We start from the raw sequence: 18,702 nt of genomic DNA, 5'->3' as shown, positions 1-18,702 counted from the left end.
CCTGTTACTTAACCACTAGTCATCAAAGCATGAAAGGATTGATTGATAAGGTTGCTTTGCAGCCTTAGGTTGGAGGAGTTTCAAAGTAGTTTGCACCAACTGTCAGCATTGTTTATTGATAATAGTGAGATTGATGATTTGCATCTGGTCTAAGTGAGACCCTTTAAGGCTCTGCTGCAGAGACTGGTTAAATAGTGGGAAGGTGTCTGTGTAACCAACTAAATACAAAAAAACACCAGCGGGGACTCCATCACAGAAATACTACCAATTGAGTTTAGAAGATTACCCAGAGAGAATGTATAATGGAATACTAAATGCTTTAATATCCTAATTCTAGCTAAGTCCTTCAGTTCCCATTACAGGTATATTATTGAAATCCCAAAATATTGGGGGCAAGAATCTGTCATAAACATCTCTTATCCTGCTTCATTTCCAAAACCTGTAAACTGTGTTTGTCATTTTTTTCAGACCCCCTGGTTGTGGAATACAAGGCATTGCTGGTACAACTACCCCTATCAGGTAAGAAAATATTACCTTCTGGGTCTTTACACATCCAGAATATCTTCCCTAGGTCAGATTCATAGTTTTAGGCCCCTGCCTACACTACCCTGCTGTTTGATGCAGACTTAGCCTGGTTAAGGGAAGTAGCTTGTGTTCTCAGAGAAGTTCAGAATCAAAGCTCACTTGCTTTAGCAAATGGAATAAGCTGGTGGGTGCATTTGCTGGAGAGTAAGATGCAGTCAATTCGATAGTTGGGCAATTCCTGCTTCTAACAGCTGATCTATGTATAATCACTGCAGAGGACCTGAAGACCTGACACCAGAAAGGGTCTGTCTGGACAGCAAGCAGGCAAAGGTCAAGTATAGGGCTGTGGGGAGCATTAGGAGTTCAGGCCACTTTCTTGCTTCAGAGCAGTCTCTAAGTATGTAAATCAAGCACCATTTCCCTGAGCATAGAAATCGTATCATTACACTAGACTTAAAACCATCATCAAAAATGAGATTAAAATGATATCTCAGAAAGGGAACATTTCAGATCCCTGCACCCATCATACCTTTGCCTCTGTCCATGAATTCAATATTAGCATGTGTTTTGTTCCTCAGATCGGCTTCTACTTGAATGTCATAGCTGGGTCTTTTCTAGTAATTTCTTAACTGAAAATTTTATAGAATTTCTAGTTTAATTGAAATATGTTATATAAGAGAATCAAATGCAACTAGGCATTTTGGTGATAAAATTAAGACATACGTTACAATAGGCACCTTGGATTTTTGACTGCAGTTCTTTGGGTTGTCTTTTTAGAGGAATTTCATCTTTCTGATGTGCATAAAATTAATGAGGAGCAAGCATGCTCTGTATCTGCTCTGATACATTCAGTGTTGCAGCAAGGGCTAGGGACACACTGAAATGGAATTCCAGTTTGCATTTCCATCTCTTTCATGTAGTTTATTCGGATTAGAAAAGAATGTAAACAAGCAATATGGCTGAGAAAACTGAGCATTCCAGGGCTTTCTGATAGAGACTGAAACAACATTGAAACCAGTCACTTGCTGTGTACAGTTGTAATTCTTTTGTTTTCCTACCTTAAATATTTGGGATTATACCTCTCTTTGTGTCTTGTAATGACATACTGAGTGGAAAAATCCAAATATATCTAGAATTCTATTTATAAAAAAACATCAAAGCCTTCTAGAAACTGTAACTCGTACATTGATGTAGCAGGTGCATTTATGAGGTAAACTCTGTCATATGAGCAACGTTAAGACAAATGTCACATGAAATGTTAATACCCACTCTTCTTTATAACTATAGCATAGTCTGAAATAACTTTCACATTTATGGCTGGAGCTAAGGAATTGCTTTTTTCTGAGATAATTAGTTGCTGGGGCAGTGGCTCAAAATTTCGTTGCAGACCGTGACACAGGTAAAAAGATAGATTTAACATGAAAATTGGAGTCTGGTGGATAGTTAACGTTTAAAAATAAGAACCATTGGGGTGCCTGCCTTAGTTGGTAGAGCATGTGACTCTTGATTTCAGAGTTGTAAATTTGAGTCCCACGTTGGGTATAGAGATTATTTAAAAATAAAATAAATCTTAAAAAAATAATAAAATAAAAACTAAAAATAAGAAATATCATTAGTATGGAAGGAAAGATACTGTGTGTGGGGATTCAGATCCAGATTATCTTCTGCTAATAACGCATCATCACTCATAAATGAATAATTTGGCATACAGCCCCAAAATCTAGGACTAATTAATTCACAATCTCTTATGGGAAGAGTGGTCATCTTAGATAAACTCCATATTCTAATAAAAAAAATCCGCTCTGTCTTTTCGTAGGTATAGGGAAAAATTAAACAGCATGTAACTATTACACATGCAATTAAAGTGCATTGTCAGTAGCTATGTTTCCATAAATATGTAGATTGCAGTTCAGTGTCAATCTCAAGCCTTAAAAGTACTTTTAAAGACAGATCATGCTCATGAAGCATATTTATTATGTAGTTAGCATGTATGTTAAATAATTGAACAGTCTTTTAGATAAAAGTAGTGGTCTGTTGCAATTTTATTAAAGGCACACTGCTGCTTGTATAAGACTATATATGTAAATACATAATTTATTATATGATGATCTTTATATACATGTGTATATTTTAAGTTTAATCAATGGAAAGTGGTCTTTAGTTGGGCTTGTATAGTTTGTCATAAAGAGCCTGAGTTGGGAATGAGAAGCCCTATTGTGTTGATCACAGAGCCTCATAAGCTATGATTGACCTTTCAGTCCACACTAACTGACAGCAATTTCCTGTCAAATATACCATCTAGAAAATGATGGTACTAATTTTATAGGATTTTTATGAGAGTCAAAGAAATTAACAAGTGGGTAAGCTTTGTCAACTGCAAAGCACGGCATGAATATGATAGTGTTGTAATGTGATGCTCTCTTATGAACCCTGTGGTTTCTTGATGTACTCTCACTTGTCTTCATAGCCCTCCATGGCTTTTCACAGGTGGTGTTGCAGAGAATCTCATTAAAACTGAAATTTAACCTTGGCTCCAAGGGTCCTGAAGCCAGTGCCCTATATTTTAGACTTCATTGCTGCCATATGTCTGACCTGAATACCCATCCCTTATTATTGCTAATGCTTGCAAATTTTAAAAGGACAATTCAATGGAAAATATATTATCTCCAGAGTGTGCTGAGCTTGATAAACACACTGATGCTCATTGTCACTCAGAGCTTGGGATTGCTGGTGGGTCTGTATCGTGTCCCCTCATGTATTTTGTTGCCAAAGATCAGTGGGAGGGACAACTGTTTTTCTTTGGTGCCAATGCATAAATTAGTCGGTAGAATCAGTAAAGTGTGTGCCAGCTTTCTCCTGAAAGTCATTTGTTATGCTACTATTGGTTCACAAAGCATTAAAATTTCAATCGTAGTTACTGGATATGCTATTACACATTGTGGGTAGCATGGAGATGATGCTTTTCAAAGGACTTTCATTCATTCTGGCAAAGTAAGACATTTCATTATAGCACTGTAAACAAAATAAATATTCCTGACTTCTACTGCCTCTCTGAGCCTCTCCCCATTCCTGGACCTCTGAGGCAGATAGAACAGGTTTTACCTCCATTCTACAATAAGTAAACTAAGGCCCAAATTTTATACCTACTAAACTATGGAGCTGAGACTTGATCTCAAATTTCCTGGCTGAGGGCCTAGCCTGGTATTTCTTGGCAGCTTCCTTATCCCTGTGTCTCTTAATAAATATTTTTAAATTGTCTTTTTTGATATTTGCAATGTACAGCACATTTCCTAATAACAAGAAAGCTCCGATTAATGCAGAACTTGAAACTCTGCCTCTGTGACCCTCTGGCACCCCAGTTCTATCACCTACCTCCCTTGCTCCTGTACTGTGGAATCTCATAGCACTTTCCAGGATTATTCCTTTTGTGTATGTATTTTGTTTTGTTTTGTTTCAGGTTGCCCAAGGAATCTTACAGATACTTATGTCAAGGAACCATAAATCCTATTGTTAAATAGTGAATTTGGTACCAAATGTTCATACTCAATGACACTTTTTTGGTTGGTGATGAAACAAAACTTAATGCCATCAAGCTGTGGATTAAAGGCATACTTCAAAGCCCTTCTTCTCCACAGAGAGAATGGGGCTGGAATTTGAAGAAGCACAAGACCATGTCACTTTTCAGCTCTGAGCTTAAGATATTTGGGACACAAATTGGTTTCTTATTAACTATTAATCTTTCCTTTTTTGCTTTGATCCTCAGCCACTCACAACTGACCTTCACTACTATTATATCCTGGAGCTGTCGTTTTATTGGTCATTAATGTTTTCCCAGTTCACTGATATCAAAAGAAAGGTAAGAGTGGTTATGTTGTAAAGTGCTTGCAGATATGTGTCCTTAATGGCCCTTGGAAGATGGGTGTAGAGTCTCAGAGGCACTCACTTCCATCTGCTCTCTGGCTGTACTACTTTCTGCATTTCTACAGGAAGTTCCTTATTTTGTTTGTGGTGCTTTGTATGTTGTTCATAGTCTCTCTTTCCTCCTTCCTCCAAACTAGTGTTCTTTTCTCCAAGAAAAAAAAAAAAATATCAATGAATCTTTAACAGCAGTTAATTTCTTCAGTCTGGTTCACAAGGCCCTCTGTTCTTCAAATTAAATAATGAAGAAAAATTGTGTTTGTTGCCCCTGGGAGAGAGTAAATTCTCAGTGTTCTAGCCCCACAAATGAATTTTTTCTTAATTAGAGTTAATGATCCGCCTATCTAAATAGTTATTCTTGCCTATTTGCCACCTAAGAGTTATATTTCTAAAACCCTCAAGACAAAGCCAAACTACTTGGAGTAATATTCAGGGTTGTCAGCATGATTTGAAGCCAGTTCTCCAGTCTCATCACCCCTCCTTGTGTCCTACACACACACACACACACACACACACACACACACACACACACATCCTAGCTATGAATATCTTTTCATCATTGTTCAGACATAATTTTTTTCATGGACCTTTGTTTTTTTTATAAGGCCTTGCCTTGGCTAGAACACATCTTATGTCTCTCCTCCCAAACCCGACCTAGTAATCTCTTCTTTGAAGGCTAATTCAATTCCCCCAAAAGTTTTGGCCACTCCTTTAGTTTACAAGTGCCCACTGTTTACATATTGTATTTTTTAACTGTAGTTGTCACCCTTGGGAAAGAGTAAACTCTCAATGGTCCAGCCCCATGAATGAATTTTTCCTTAATTAGAGCTATCTACTATCAAAATACATCATGAAAATACAACATCCCCAAATGAACTGGATCTGGTGGCCTGCCTCTGTCCCTCCCCTAGCCTTAAAGGGCTAAAGAGCAAAATATGTTTGTCTTTATATCATGACTCCCAATGTACCTGCTTGTGATGAGGATCAGAAAGTTTGGGATGAGTGAATAAATGGACTCATCAGAATGTCTTCTGACTTACTGATGAAGATCTTCCAAACTCCTCTGCAAACAGAACTGTGAGTTGCCAAGGAGCACAATCCGGTAACACTATAACATCCTTGGTTAGATCAGTAACCTGCTAAATTGCAAAGTGGTATCCAAGCAGCTGAGGAAGAACATGTCAGAGTCCCTGGCCCTGGTACCTGCGTGCCTTTTCCCCAGGTACATGCATTCCACTTGCCTACAGCAGTGGCTTTCTTGGCTGGCAAACAGCTGTCTCTCCTACCTTATGTGGCTGCACAGCCTTAATGATATATGTATGTTGTTTGATTCTCAGATGGGGAAGGTCCCTGTGTGAGGCTAGAGCTTGGCCTATCAGATAGCTCGTTGACAACTATAATTAGTGGTTCCTTAATCATTGTGTCACAGTGGATCCCTTTATGGAAAGGTTTAAAGATTCTTCAGTGATGGTATGCCAATCAGATTGGATCTTATCTGCCTTATATGAAAAGTCTTCTTCACTCACATGCTTAGTACTTGTAGACTGGTTATTTCCTCTGTGCTCGGCTTCTTGTGCATTTTACTTATTTTTTTAAACCTTTAATTGTAAAAATACAAAACAAAATTTTACCGTCTTTAACCATTTTGAGCGTGCATTTCAGCAGTATTACACACGTTCACATTATTGTGCAACCGGTTTCCAGAAGTCTTTCCATCTTGCATAACTGAAACTGTGCCCGTTAAACAGTAACTCCTGTGGTCCCCTTCCCCGGCCCCTGGCCACCACCACTCTTCTCTCTGTCTCAGTGATTCTGACTACTTTAGGTACCTCATATAAGTGGAATAATACCACGTTTGTCATTTCGTGGCTGGCTTATTTCACTTAGCAAAATGTCCTCAGGATTGTCTGAGCTGTAGCACGTATCAGAATGCCCTTACTTTATAAAGCTGAATAGTGTGCATTTTCTTTTCTTTTGAGGAGCACTTTTTCCAGGTAGCTACCAAAAAAAAAAAAAATGTATAAAAAAGGGAGGTTTGAATAGATTCCCATTTTGTAGCTGGGAAAATTGATATATAGTGAGTTTAAGTATATTTCTCAAGGTTGTGCTAGGTGGGAATGAATCCGAGCCCAAGTTTATCCAGCAAGGTTCTGTGATTCACTCTGAGATTAGACGTGTAAACAATTCTTGCATTATCTTTCCTTGCCATGCTCCCGACATTAGAGGCAGTAAGCCTTTTGCAGCCCTTTGCCATTTATTGGTTTCTCTTTTGCTTAGTGAGAATTAGGTGTGCCATCTAGAGTCAAATAGGTTAATAAAAGCAAGACTATAACTGTACTTGGCTCCCAGGAGCCTAGTCCTCGCATGACATTGCTATCCTAAAAGTCACCAAACCCCCTTCCATTTGCTTGAACTTTCTCAATGTGCATTTATTTTATTTTTTTAAGATGTTATTTATTTGAGAGAGAGTTAGACAACACAAGCAGAGGGAGAGGGAGAAGCAGACTCTCCGCTGACCAGGGAGCATAAGGTGAGGCTCCACCCCAGGACCCCAGTATCATGACCTGAGCTGAAGGCAGACACTCAACCAACTGAGCCACCCAGGTCCCCTTCAATATGCATTTAATGTATGTTTTCACTGAGCAAAGAGAATGCCTAGAGTCTTCATTGTTTTAAGTCAAATGATCATTACCTAATAGTTACCTTGAGTGGATGATATTCAGGGGTTGAAGTGTATCATTTTGTAAGATCTTAATATATCTTGCATCAGTGTATCATTTTGTAAGATCTTAATATATCTTGCATCAGTGTGGAAACCACTGATGTATAAAAAAAGGGTAATTTTACAGTGAAGTCCGTGGAGTTGATCTCAGGCCTGCACATATTGTCAATGTTTAGTAATGAAGCATCATTTTTTTTCCTTAATCAACACCAATAGCTTACTTTAGACATCTGGCACCTCGTCCTTCTTCAGGTGGTCAGAGTACCTCTGTCCATTCCTGGTGCCATTGGTTTATTCTTCTGTCTTGCACAGAATGGGAATTTAGCCACCACACACTTCCCAGACCTATGTATAGCTCAGCATGCATTTTAATATGAAGAGCCTTCTTCTCTGTTGCCATCTCTCATTAGTGAATCGTAGCATTTGCTTTTCTCCTTTGCACCATGCAAACTGTCCCTGCGGGTCCCTGGTTGTTCTCTGTACTGCTCCAGGGCTTGCACAATCTGCTGTTCCATCCATCAGCGAGGATCAATCGAATGTCCTGGCAACCAGATACATTCCCTATCTTGCATTATCCCTACCAACTATTAACTAAACCCTATAACAACAGCCTACTTCCTCGTTACGAACTAGAGCCGTATGAAGACACCATTGACCAGTAGCGAAGATTTTTCTTAGGATTATTAATAGAACATTATAAAGAATGTTCTTTTAGTTTCCCTATTAAATGACAATGAACTTGAATGGCCATTTCAAATAGGAACCAGGATTTATAAACATTGAATCCAAATGCATGCTTCAAACTGTTAATGATCAATAGCTGAAGTGAGGTTTAGAAATCATTTTTTTGTGACCCATTGAGTTTATAAGTCTTTCTAAAATGGCTTTTCTATCCATAAACTCTTTTCCTCTGGAAGTGTCCTAGGATTGCCAACTTTTTTTCTTAGTTGCTCTGTTTCTAAATAGAACCTGGTATTTAAAAATGCCTTTCTCTTGATCCTTCCTGGGGTTGGTACTTATTTAGTCAGTGATGGGATATATTATTATTAACCTTCCCAGAGTGAAGGGACAAGCCCAGATAAAGTCATTTGGTATCTTGGACTTACAATTTAAATATTCTGTTATGTGCTACCAAGATATTTTGAGGATTTTACCTTACTTACCTTTTTCTTCTTTCTTCCCTCCATTTGTTTCTCCTTCCCTCTCTACCTATTTTCCTTCCTTCTCTGTAAGAACAAAATTGTTAAGGGATCTTATTAGAACATCAGGTATATTCTCAGTATTCAACATTATTTGAAACATCATTTATATCCCAAGGCTTAATTTTTATTGAAATTCTGTTCTTTAGCACCTGTTCACAATGAGCATTTCTCCTGCACATCTAAATTTTCCAAGGGAAACTAATAAATGTGTTGGAGCCCAGAACAGCTTGCTCATGTCTAAGCCCTATGTCCCTTTTAACTAAGCTGCTGTTTGGCTTGATAGCCTGGGCCCTTGGCCAATAAACCCCGCTCGTGTTCAGAGTCCTTTGTAGGAAATCATCCATGGCCAGGTTCCAGGGCCCAGCTGGTGAAAGCAGCTTGTTGCTCTTTTGGTCTTTAACCTGAGAAAAACTACATCCTGTAAAAGATTCCTAACAGAGAGAGGTATGATGATTACGTTTAGCAAGAAACTTGTTGACTGGCTTGTGTTTACTCTCTGGTAACTTCTTCAGAGAATACCCGGCACCTGTGCTGTGAATAGGGTCTTGCAATGCTCCAGATCTTCCCTGCTTCAATTAGTTTTAAGGTGAAAGAATAGCATGCAGTAATCTCCTTTATAAGGAAGCAGGCTGGCATGGAATTAAATGAAATAATATCCATGAATACTGTCTGGTATGATGCTTGACGAATAGAGCTTAAAACATTACCTAGCATATAATGACCAAACTTTGGTTGAACCAACACATGGCACTAAATCCAGCCAACAAATAAAACCCCCAAAGCCATTGGTCACAAATTATTGTAATTTTGGTTAATTAAAAGGTAAAGGCATGGGCTCTGGAGTCCATATGCCTGCTTAACACTAATGGTAAGAAATGGGTAGGAAATATCAGAAAGGGAGACAGAACATGAAGACTCCTAACTCTGAGAAATGAACTAGGGGTGGTGGAAGGGGAGGAGGGTGGGGTTTGGGGGTGAATGGGTGATGGGCACTGAGGGGGGCACTTGATGGGATGAGCACTGGGTGTTATTCTGTATGTTGGCAAATTGAACACCAATAAAAAATAAATTTATTATTTAAAAAAAAACACTAATGGTAATGCGGTATGACCTTGAACAAGCTACTTTCCTTCTCTGTGCCTTGATTTCCTGATCCAAAGAATGGAGTTCATAGAACTAACTCCTGGGGGTATTGTGAGCATAAATAAATAATACATGCTCTTTGATCAGTGCCTGGCACATAATAAATGCCCAATAGATGTTAGTTATTACTGCGGTAATTAACATGGTTCACCAAATATTGCCATCTCTCTACCTCCAGGCACTTGTACTGCTCAGCCAAGCCCCCTTTTATGGTTGGATGGGCCCTGGTGATGGGTACGCTGTGAGCAGAACTGACTTGAGTCACTCTGAGGTATTTAATCACTGATGAGACCTTCTAGTGTCTCTTTTCCCCTGTAGTATCATGATTGGTAACTTTTGAGTTGGAAGCTGCTCCATCAGCTGGGTCCCTGAGTGACTATGGTGAGCAGAGTACCAGCCCCCACCCCCACCCCCAGGTCATATGCAGTGAATAGGAAACACGTTTTTGTTTTAAACCACTGAAATTTTAGGGACTCTTGGGTGGCTCAGGGGTTGAGTATCTGCCTTGGGCTCAGGGTGTAATGCTGGGGTCCTGGGATCGAGTTCTGCCTTGGGCTCCCTGCTGGGAGCCTGCTTCTCCCTCTGCCTATGTCTCTGCCTCTCTCTGTGTCTGTCATGAATAAATAAAATCTTAAAAGAAAATAAATAAATTAAAAAAAAAAAAAAACAAAAAAAAAAAAAAAGAAAATAAATAAATTAACCACTGAAATTTGAAGTGCTTTGTTCTTGACACATAATCTAGTATATCCTGCCTAGCATAGCTGTTATTAATAATATTGGCTAATTATCATTTTCTTGAGCAATATCTGGAAATAATTTTTCTAGATCAGCTCTTCTCAAAGTGTAATCTGTGGCCCATAGAGGTCTGCAAGGTGAAAACTATTTTCATAATAATATTAAGATGACATTTGCCTTCCTGACTGTGTTGAAACTGTATTCATAGTCCAGAAGTAATAGTGGGCAAAGTTGCAGGCGGTGGCCCCAAACGGTACTAGTAGTTACTGTATTCTTCATCGCCACATGCTTGCAGAAAGAAAAACTGTGGACAGCCCAGGTGGCTCAGCAGTTTAGCGCTGCCTTCAGCCCAGGGTGTGACCCTGGAGACCCGGGATGGAGTCCCATGTTGGGCTCCTTGCCTGGAGCCTGTTTCTCCCTCTGCCTGTGTCTCTGCCTCTCTCTCTCTGTCTCTCTCTCTCTCTCTCTGTCTGATGAATAAATAAATAAAATCTTTTTTAAAAAATGTCAGTTTCAGTTATGAATGCTCCTGATGAAGCACTGAAAACTGTTAATTTTATTAAATCTCTATTCTTGAGTAAACACTTAAAAGCATCTTGTGTGATAAAATGGGAGGTAGGCATAAAGAACTTTTGCTGCCTTTCCGTGTTATGTGTAGTGTCTCAAAAAAAATCATATGCACGTGGTGCTTTGTGTTAAGAGCTGAACAAGCTGCCACTCTTCTCACCATTTTTTTAAATTTTGGAAAATTTAGTTACTTTTCATGAAATTATGTTAACATGTAACAGACTTTAGTTAATAAGTGTTTTTCAAATTTCTCAGTTTTAATGTCTAATGTGGTGAATACTAGTAGAGATAACCCATATCAACAAACACTTTTTGATGTCCTCGGCGATTTTTAAAAATATAAAAGTGTTCTGAGCTTTTTTCTCCCGTAAGTCTCATTTTTACTGGGAAGAATGACTGACAAGCTGTGGTTACTCCACCTTATGTGTTTTTCATTTTTTTTTTTTTAAATACATAAACTGATTTTGTTGAGTTGTTTCAGGAAAAAAATTGACGTTATTTGTTGTCAATGATAAAATTCAAGCTTCTGAGCAAAATTAGATTTTTGGAAGTCTTGTATCCACCAGTGAGAGTTTGATAGCATCTCAATCCATAAAGACTTATATAATGAGATTGGTAGGGATATTAATAAAAGTGACTTTTAAAAATATTGACTCAGGGATCCCTGGGTGGCTCAGTGGTTTAGTGCCTGCCTTTGGCCCAGGGCGTGATCCCGGAGTCCAGGATCAAGTCCGGCATGGGGCTCTCTGCATGGAGCCTGCTTCTCCCTCTGCCTGTGTCTCTGCCTCTCTCTGTATGTGTCTTTCATGAATAAGTAAATAAAACCTTAAAAAAAAAAAAAAGATTTTTTAAAAATAAAAAATAAAAATAAAAATACTGACTCAGTGAACCAGTATTTTCCAAATGACTAATGTATGATGCTACGAAGTCATATATATGAGTAAAAGATCTATTCAAAGGTCAAGACAGACCAAAGGATTTTAATGTAAAAAAATATCAAAAGGATATTTATATGGTTTTAGATTCTACATTGTACCTAACCTTTAACAGTATCCCACTTGTCAAATTTTGGTACAATATCAAAGAAGAATATTCTTAACTACCTGAGAAGACTATTAAGATACTTCTCTCTTTCCCCACAGTTTGATACTAGATTTTCTTTATATACTTCAGCCAAAGTAACTTAGGGCAACAGATTGAATGTATAGGCAGTTAATGAGAATCCAACTCTCCTGTCTTAAGCCAGACATCAAAGAGATTTGCAGTAATGTAAAACATGCCACTCTCCTCACCATTTTTTTAAATTTTGGAAAATGTAGTTATTTTTCATGAAACTATGTTAATTAACATGTAACAGACTTTAGTTAATAAGTGTTTTTCAAATTTCTCAGTTTTAATGTCTAATGTGGTGAATACTAGTAGAGATAACCCACATCAACAAACACGTTTGGTGTCCTCGGTGATTTTTAAAAATATAAAAGTGTTCTGAGACCAAAACATGAGAGAACTGCTAGTGTAGGTTATTTAAGTATTTTCTAGAGATAGGACTTCCAAGGTAATGCCTCAGCTTGTATCAGTGTATCCTTTCTTTGTTTGAAAAACTAAAACCATGCCAGTGTGTACCTGGTGATCGTGAGAGGGATGGAGCATGATGTGGCATTCTCTCTGTGTAACAACCTCAGAGCTTCTACTAGGAGACAGTCAGGCAAGCCACTTAACACCTCCTTCACAGAGGTGCAGGGTTGCTCTTTTATATTCCCATTTATGATTGGAGTAGATCCATCCAGGTTCTGAGGCAGATCTCCCTGATGCTTAGGCCTTGGCCTGTATCTTTCTCACTACTGTGTCTTCAGAATATAAGAAGGGAAGAAGAGGCTGCTGATTTTAATAAGGTATACCACCTGTGATCAGGACATTTCAACTCAGTGCTGTGTGCAGGCTGAGAACAATGGAACGGTGTTTTCTGGAAAAGAAATGTTTTATGGGGTGATTTTATAGAGTTTTATTGAAAGGCTGCCTTAACTAGTGGCTTAATCTGGCAATCAAATTCCCAAGTGCCTTGCCAGAGGAGGGCTCTTAAGCATCTTTAGATGTCACAGTCCAAGGGACACCTGAGTGGCTCTGTTGGTTAAGCATCTGCCTTCGGCTCAGGTCATGATCTCAGGGTCCTGGGATGGAGCCCAGAGTGAGCAGGGAGCCTGCTTCTCCCTCTCCTCCTGGCTCTTGCTCTCTCACTATCTCTGTTTCTATATATATCTCTCTCTCTCAGTCTCTCTCAAATAAATAAAATTAAAAAAAAAAAAAGATGTCACAGTCTGACTCCTGGGCACTGGACAGTCCTGGGGCATGGCAGCAGTACATACTGCTGTCCACAGTGCAGGAGGGTGACAGCTGAGAGCCTCTTCTTCCAGTACAGTGCAAAGGGCCACAGCATTGCTGCATTGCAGAGAGACTCACATCCCAGGATCTATACAGTGAGGCTGGTCTAGGCTCTGGGTCTTTAAGTCTAGGGTCTCTGGAGCCCCCCACCCCCCTTCTCGCAGGAGGTGCCATTGGCACTTGGAAGGTTCTGCTTTTCATTTGGGAGGTACAGTGGTTCAGCTGCCTCTGGGGAGTTTCTCTCAAGTCATCCTAAGATGGTTTATTGTAGCTCTAGCTCTCTCCCTGACTCATAAATCCCCTCTGTTTCTATCTCCATAAATAAAACAGATCCCTTCCCATTTCCTTCCTTTTGCCCTCCTAAGAAAGGGCACCCTTTCCACTCATGGCCAACCCTGCACATTTGCTCTTGATCCTCTTCTCTTCCTGCTTTCCAGATATGGACCATGTTCTATTTGTCAGTCTCTCACTTCTGTGTGTTTTCAGAAGCATCCTCTCTCTGTGATTCCCTTCCTTCCTCACAGTCCTCTTTTTTCACATTTGTTTCTGAGCAGCAGCCTGCTGTGTAGTTAGGAGTCACACACAACTAACACACAACCAACTTCAGATCTGGCTCTGAAGCCAGATCTGTTCTTACTATGTGACTTTGGAATAATTGCATAACATCTCTGTGCCTCAGTTTCTTTATAAAATGCAGTTCTAGTAATACTTGCTTCATGTGACTAAATTACAGTGTCAGCAGAGCCTTTGGAGTATGGGGATTAGTAGGCGTTGTTGGAAGATAGAAAGGAGTTCACCAGGTAGTCCGAATGGAGTTAGGCTTGGAGAAGACAAGAGAAAATACCAAGGTTCCAGCCAGAAAAATAAATAAATAAATAACTGCATGGCCAGAGGCCTGTATGGGGGCAAGAAGAAGCTTGACAGGTGAATTCTACAGATAGAGTTCTGGCTGTTTGTGAAGAGTGGGGAGTGCAGGCAGCTGAAGGAAGAGGAGTTAGAAGACTAGAGATAAGACTTATGGTAACAGAGTTCCTCTGAACCCCTTCTGATAACTTACAGCATTGTCCCAACTAAGTTGACCTGAAGGAGACATTTTTCATCTTCATCTAAAGCACAAAATTGAGTTCTTGATTGCCCATTGTCATTTTGGGCCTCAAGGGCTTTGTAGTAAATATGAAGGTGATGGCTTTCAGGTCCTGGGATGTTTCTGATTTTACTTGAGCACAGTCTGCCCCCTACTGATCATTCTGGATGTTTTCAACATAGATGGGTTTAAGTGTTGCCATTGCTTTTTGTCCTCAGGAATATTGAGAGAGAGAGAACAAGTCTGTAAACCTGTGCACCACTTAAGACCATTATATCAGGTATATTTAAAATGTCTCAAAAGCGACCTCCTAGCATTAAAAGCTGTACAAGTGACTATGACTGGTAATTTAAACAGAGCCCAGAAGGCATCTCTAAAAGGCCTCCAACTACAGGTACCTGAGATTTGGCAAGCCTGCTAGTGATGAAAATTTCTAAAAACCCAAAGTTCAAGGAGAAAAAAAAATGTGTATATAATTAAGAAAAATATCTGTGTCATTTGAAACCGTAGTGTATTTGGAGAATGTACTCTTAATGGGGAAAGGAAAGGAAAGCATGAAAAGAGGACTCCAGGGAGTTGCAAATTAAGTTCTTCTCTCTGGCCAGGCACCTTGGAAGGGAATTCGTAGCACCATCTTACTGTTTTCTGCCCTACAAATAAAATTTTATTGTATCCCTTTCCACAGTAATAAAATCAATTCAAGATTAAATATTAACTAAATAATTCATAGGAGACAAGATTATGAGCTCTTGATCTTGAAATGGTACCATAAATGTTACACAGGAGAAAGATTGGGTAAACACTGCTTAGACAGCGGTTCTTTATTTAATTTTATATATGCTCCCAGAAGCTATAAAGTAATGGCACATCTAGCAGTAGGGAAAGTCATATTGCCTCCAGACAGACAGCTTTTGTTTTAAGAAACCAGTGAAGAAACTTCTTGATTTTCAAATCTTCTTGAAGTTGTAGTTGTAATTAATTTATCATGAGAGTTTCAACAGACCTATCTGCCAAAACTTTTTTTATAGTTTATCTGAATTTTAGTTTAGTTTATCTGAATCTTAAAAGTAGTATTTTACACATTACTTCAAAATAGCTATGAAAACTAAATCTCCTGCACATCCTTTTTTGGAAGAAAATGTGATGAAGTTGGACATGACAATGTATTTGTCACATCTCCGCTCCCATGACTTAAGTTTCCCGTAATATGTCCTTAGATGCGGCTCTAAGGTAGGGGCCATCAGACTTGTCTGTGAAGGGCCAGATAGTAAACATGCTAAACTTGCAGACCACACAGTCTCTGTTGCAAGCACTCAACTCTGCTACTGTAGGAAGAACACTGCCATAGACGATGTTTAAACAAACAAACGTGACAGTGTTCTAATAAAACTTTACTTACGAAAATAAATGGAGAGCCAGATTTGGCATGAGGGCCATATTGTACCTTTCTCTGCTCTAAAGTGGAGTAGCCGAGATGTACTATTTGCTGAATAATGAGGATTTGAGAGTTGAGAATGGCTGGTAGAGGTATTTACGTCACACCAGTACATATTTTTAAAATAATTTCATAGTAACTAATAAATTCAGATGTCTTTAATCAATGTGTTGGCACCCGTTTTTAGAATGATGTTTGTATGTGACAGTTAGTTACCATCTGCAAAGACCTCAGTCTGTATATATTTAGTCCAAAGGTGGAAAAATCTAGTCTATTGTTGAAAATTGTTGAAATAGACTTGACTGTAGATTTAGTATAAATGAAGATTTATTCATGGGTTGAATTTTAGAGAAGGGATAACAGAATAATTTCTGCCAGAATACTTTATAACTAAACAAATATTTCTCAAATCAATCATACTTTTTTTTTTATCCCTTCCCAGATTTTCCCATGAAGCCTAGCAAGCATAGGCTTTCCATGAGAACTAAAGTGAATTCAAGTTACAATTTTTGAAGAGCTTTGTTATTTGAAATATCTTTCTTTAAATGGCACGATTAGCCAGTTTTCTTTATAGTATACCAACATTCAAGGCCAGCTAAAAATAAAATACCCAAATAAATTGACGGAGACTCTAAGTACCCAAAGGTTGATATCTTTTAAGTACATTATGTGAACTTTTCACATGACATATGGGTAAGAGAAAGGTATAATTTTCCTCAACTTGCCTAATACGGAGCAAATCAGAATCAACTGATTTTTGTAAATCACTGTGAATATATTTTTATTTTAGTCATCATCTCAAGACCTACACGGATTTTTAGTCTTTTGTTTCTTAGCTTTTTAAAATGTATTTAAATATATATATATTTTTTTTTTTCATGCTCTTAGTCAGGACTTTAGCTATAGCCAAAGGTTGAGAACCTATTTTCGTATCCCCTCAATGGAAAAAGTACCTATGATTATTCTTGCCATATGTAAGTTTTGTCTGAAATCCTCCTCGCCTCCATCTGTGCATCTGTGCCACAGTGGAGATGGAGCCTGAGTGGCCGTTCTTTCCTGCACATTGACAACTTATGTGCTAGTAGTCCACTTCCTGGACAGCTGTGCTTGTCTCCAACTTTCTGAGTTTTACCTTCAGGTTGCAAAATCCCAGTGAAAATATGGGAAGACAGTTTGTTATTGATCTCTATAAAAAACAATATGTTACTTTGTCAAAAGTCACACAATTTTCTATCTACCTTGAACGTTCAAATTAAAAAAACAACAACAACAACTATTTAAAACCAAACAAAACAGCCATGAGAGCTTTCAACTGTTGTTTTGCAGTTGCTGTATAATGAAATCAGTTTTAAATTATGTTGCCGAGTCACTTGGGTGGCTCAGTCTGTTAAGCATCTGACTCTTGATTTTGGCTCAGGTCATGATCTCAGAGTTGTGAGATTGAACCCCTGTCCTTCCGTTTGCTCTGTGCTGGGTGTGGAGCCTGCTTAAGATTCTGTCTCTTTCCCCCTCTTCCTTGGCCTCTCCCTCTCTGTTCTCGCCCTCTGAAAAATAAATTATGATGTTGTCCTTCTGTTCCTTAGAGAAGTTGAAAATTTATTAAATGGGTAACCTGGTGCTAGTTACCTGATTTCTATTCAGGTAATTTTCTATTATAAGTTTATTATATTTGTTAATTTTACTTCTTTAGTTCAGGAAAGCTAATACATGTCATTTGTACCTGAGAAGGAAGAGCCTTTTCTTTGCCTGCATTTTAGAAATATTTCATATTCTTCACTATCCATACACAATCAGCTATCACTTAAAATCTTGGTCTTCTTATTTCTGTTTTCAGAAGGTTCACCACTATTTTCCTTTATTTGTTGCAAAGATTATTCCCAAAAGAAACTATATAAAATTATGAATACTTTATCCAGCAAATGGGAATTTAGGGAACAAGTTTCTTATTGTTTGAGGATTTTTTTCCCCAAATGAGAAATGAGTTGATTTTGCTTTCATAAAAATTTATACATGAAGATGAATTTCTGGTGCCTCCTGTAGACAGAGCATTATTTCCAAATCTTTGCATCCCAATTATTGCAGAGGGAATTCCATCATATAGAACATCAGACTTATGTTTTCATGAGGGTGATCCCTCTGACCTTTAACCACTATTTTATTTTGCAAAAATTCCCCTGGAGAACCGAATTAAGGATGCCATTTCCCACTCTAACAGTTGGCAATGGAGCTTAAGTAACTGGAATTTTACATGAATCCAGGAATTTCTTTTGTAGAAGCTACAAATAACAGACCAAGAGGCTATTCTAGGTTCTCTAAATGCCATTCAATATGTAATAAGGAAAAAAACAGCATCATCTTAGCAGTTTCTAAAATGGATGGCTCTTCCTTGAATTCTTTTATTACAGACTCATTCTAATTGACTTCGAGTCATGACTACATACCCCCCCCCCCCCCCCCCCCCCCCCCGCCTCCATCTCTGATAATTAACATAGGAACAGCCACTGGAATGAGGGTTGAGGTCAGGGTCTATATTTAGCAGTAAACATAGAAGGAGCCCTTAATCTTGGCTGTGAAGATACCCAGAAACAATATGGTGGAACAGCAGGAGGCTGGGCACACCAGTGAAACAGGTGGCCAGACCGGTCTGTTTTCAGTAAGGTCTTTGGAATCAATCCTCAGTCTGAACGCCAAGAAGAAATCATCATCTTTCTACCTAATTGCTGCCACCAAAAATGCAGAAAAACATTCTTCAACCTAAGATGCTAAGGTTCCTGCAGCCATGCCTGTGTCTACCTACACACCAGTCATTTTCTGCAATAACAGACCTAAGGAGGGAGTTTCCTACCCTGCATTGATAAGGTCCGAGTTGACAATTTATTTAAAAACTGTTATTTGGACCAAACTCAGTGCCTACTTCAAGAAAAGTATCAAGGTAAGGAGATGTAACACAGAAAATAATGATTTATGGTTTCATTGAAGGTATTTGTAATGC

At 38.6% G+C, this 18,702-nt stretch overlaps 1 protein-coding gene across 2 annotated transcripts in view; it reads left to right on the top strand.

Moving 5' to 3' along the window:
- CERS6 (ceramide synthase 6) overlaps positions 1–18,702 on the top strand; it is a 301,903-nt gene that overhangs the window by 222,740 nt on the left and 60,461 nt on the right. For both annotated transcript variants that reach the window (XM_077883581.1, XM_077883582.1), the window contains exons 5-6: positions 469–519; positions 4,289–4,381. In XM_077883581.1, coding sequence (XP_077739707.1) covers positions 469–519; positions 4,289–4,381 — 144 coding nt within the window. The remainder of the gene's footprint in view (positions 1–468; positions 520–4,288; positions 4,382–18,702) is intronic.

The sequence above is a fragment of the Canis aureus genome, chromosome 34, assembly GCF_053574225.1.
Source record: "Canis aureus isolate CA01 chromosome 34, VMU_Caureus_v.1.0, whole genome shotgun sequence".
Lineage (NCBI taxonomy): Eukaryota > Metazoa > Chordata > Mammalia > Carnivora > Canidae > Canis > Canis aureus.
This window is presented reverse-complemented; position numbering and strand designations above follow the sequence as displayed.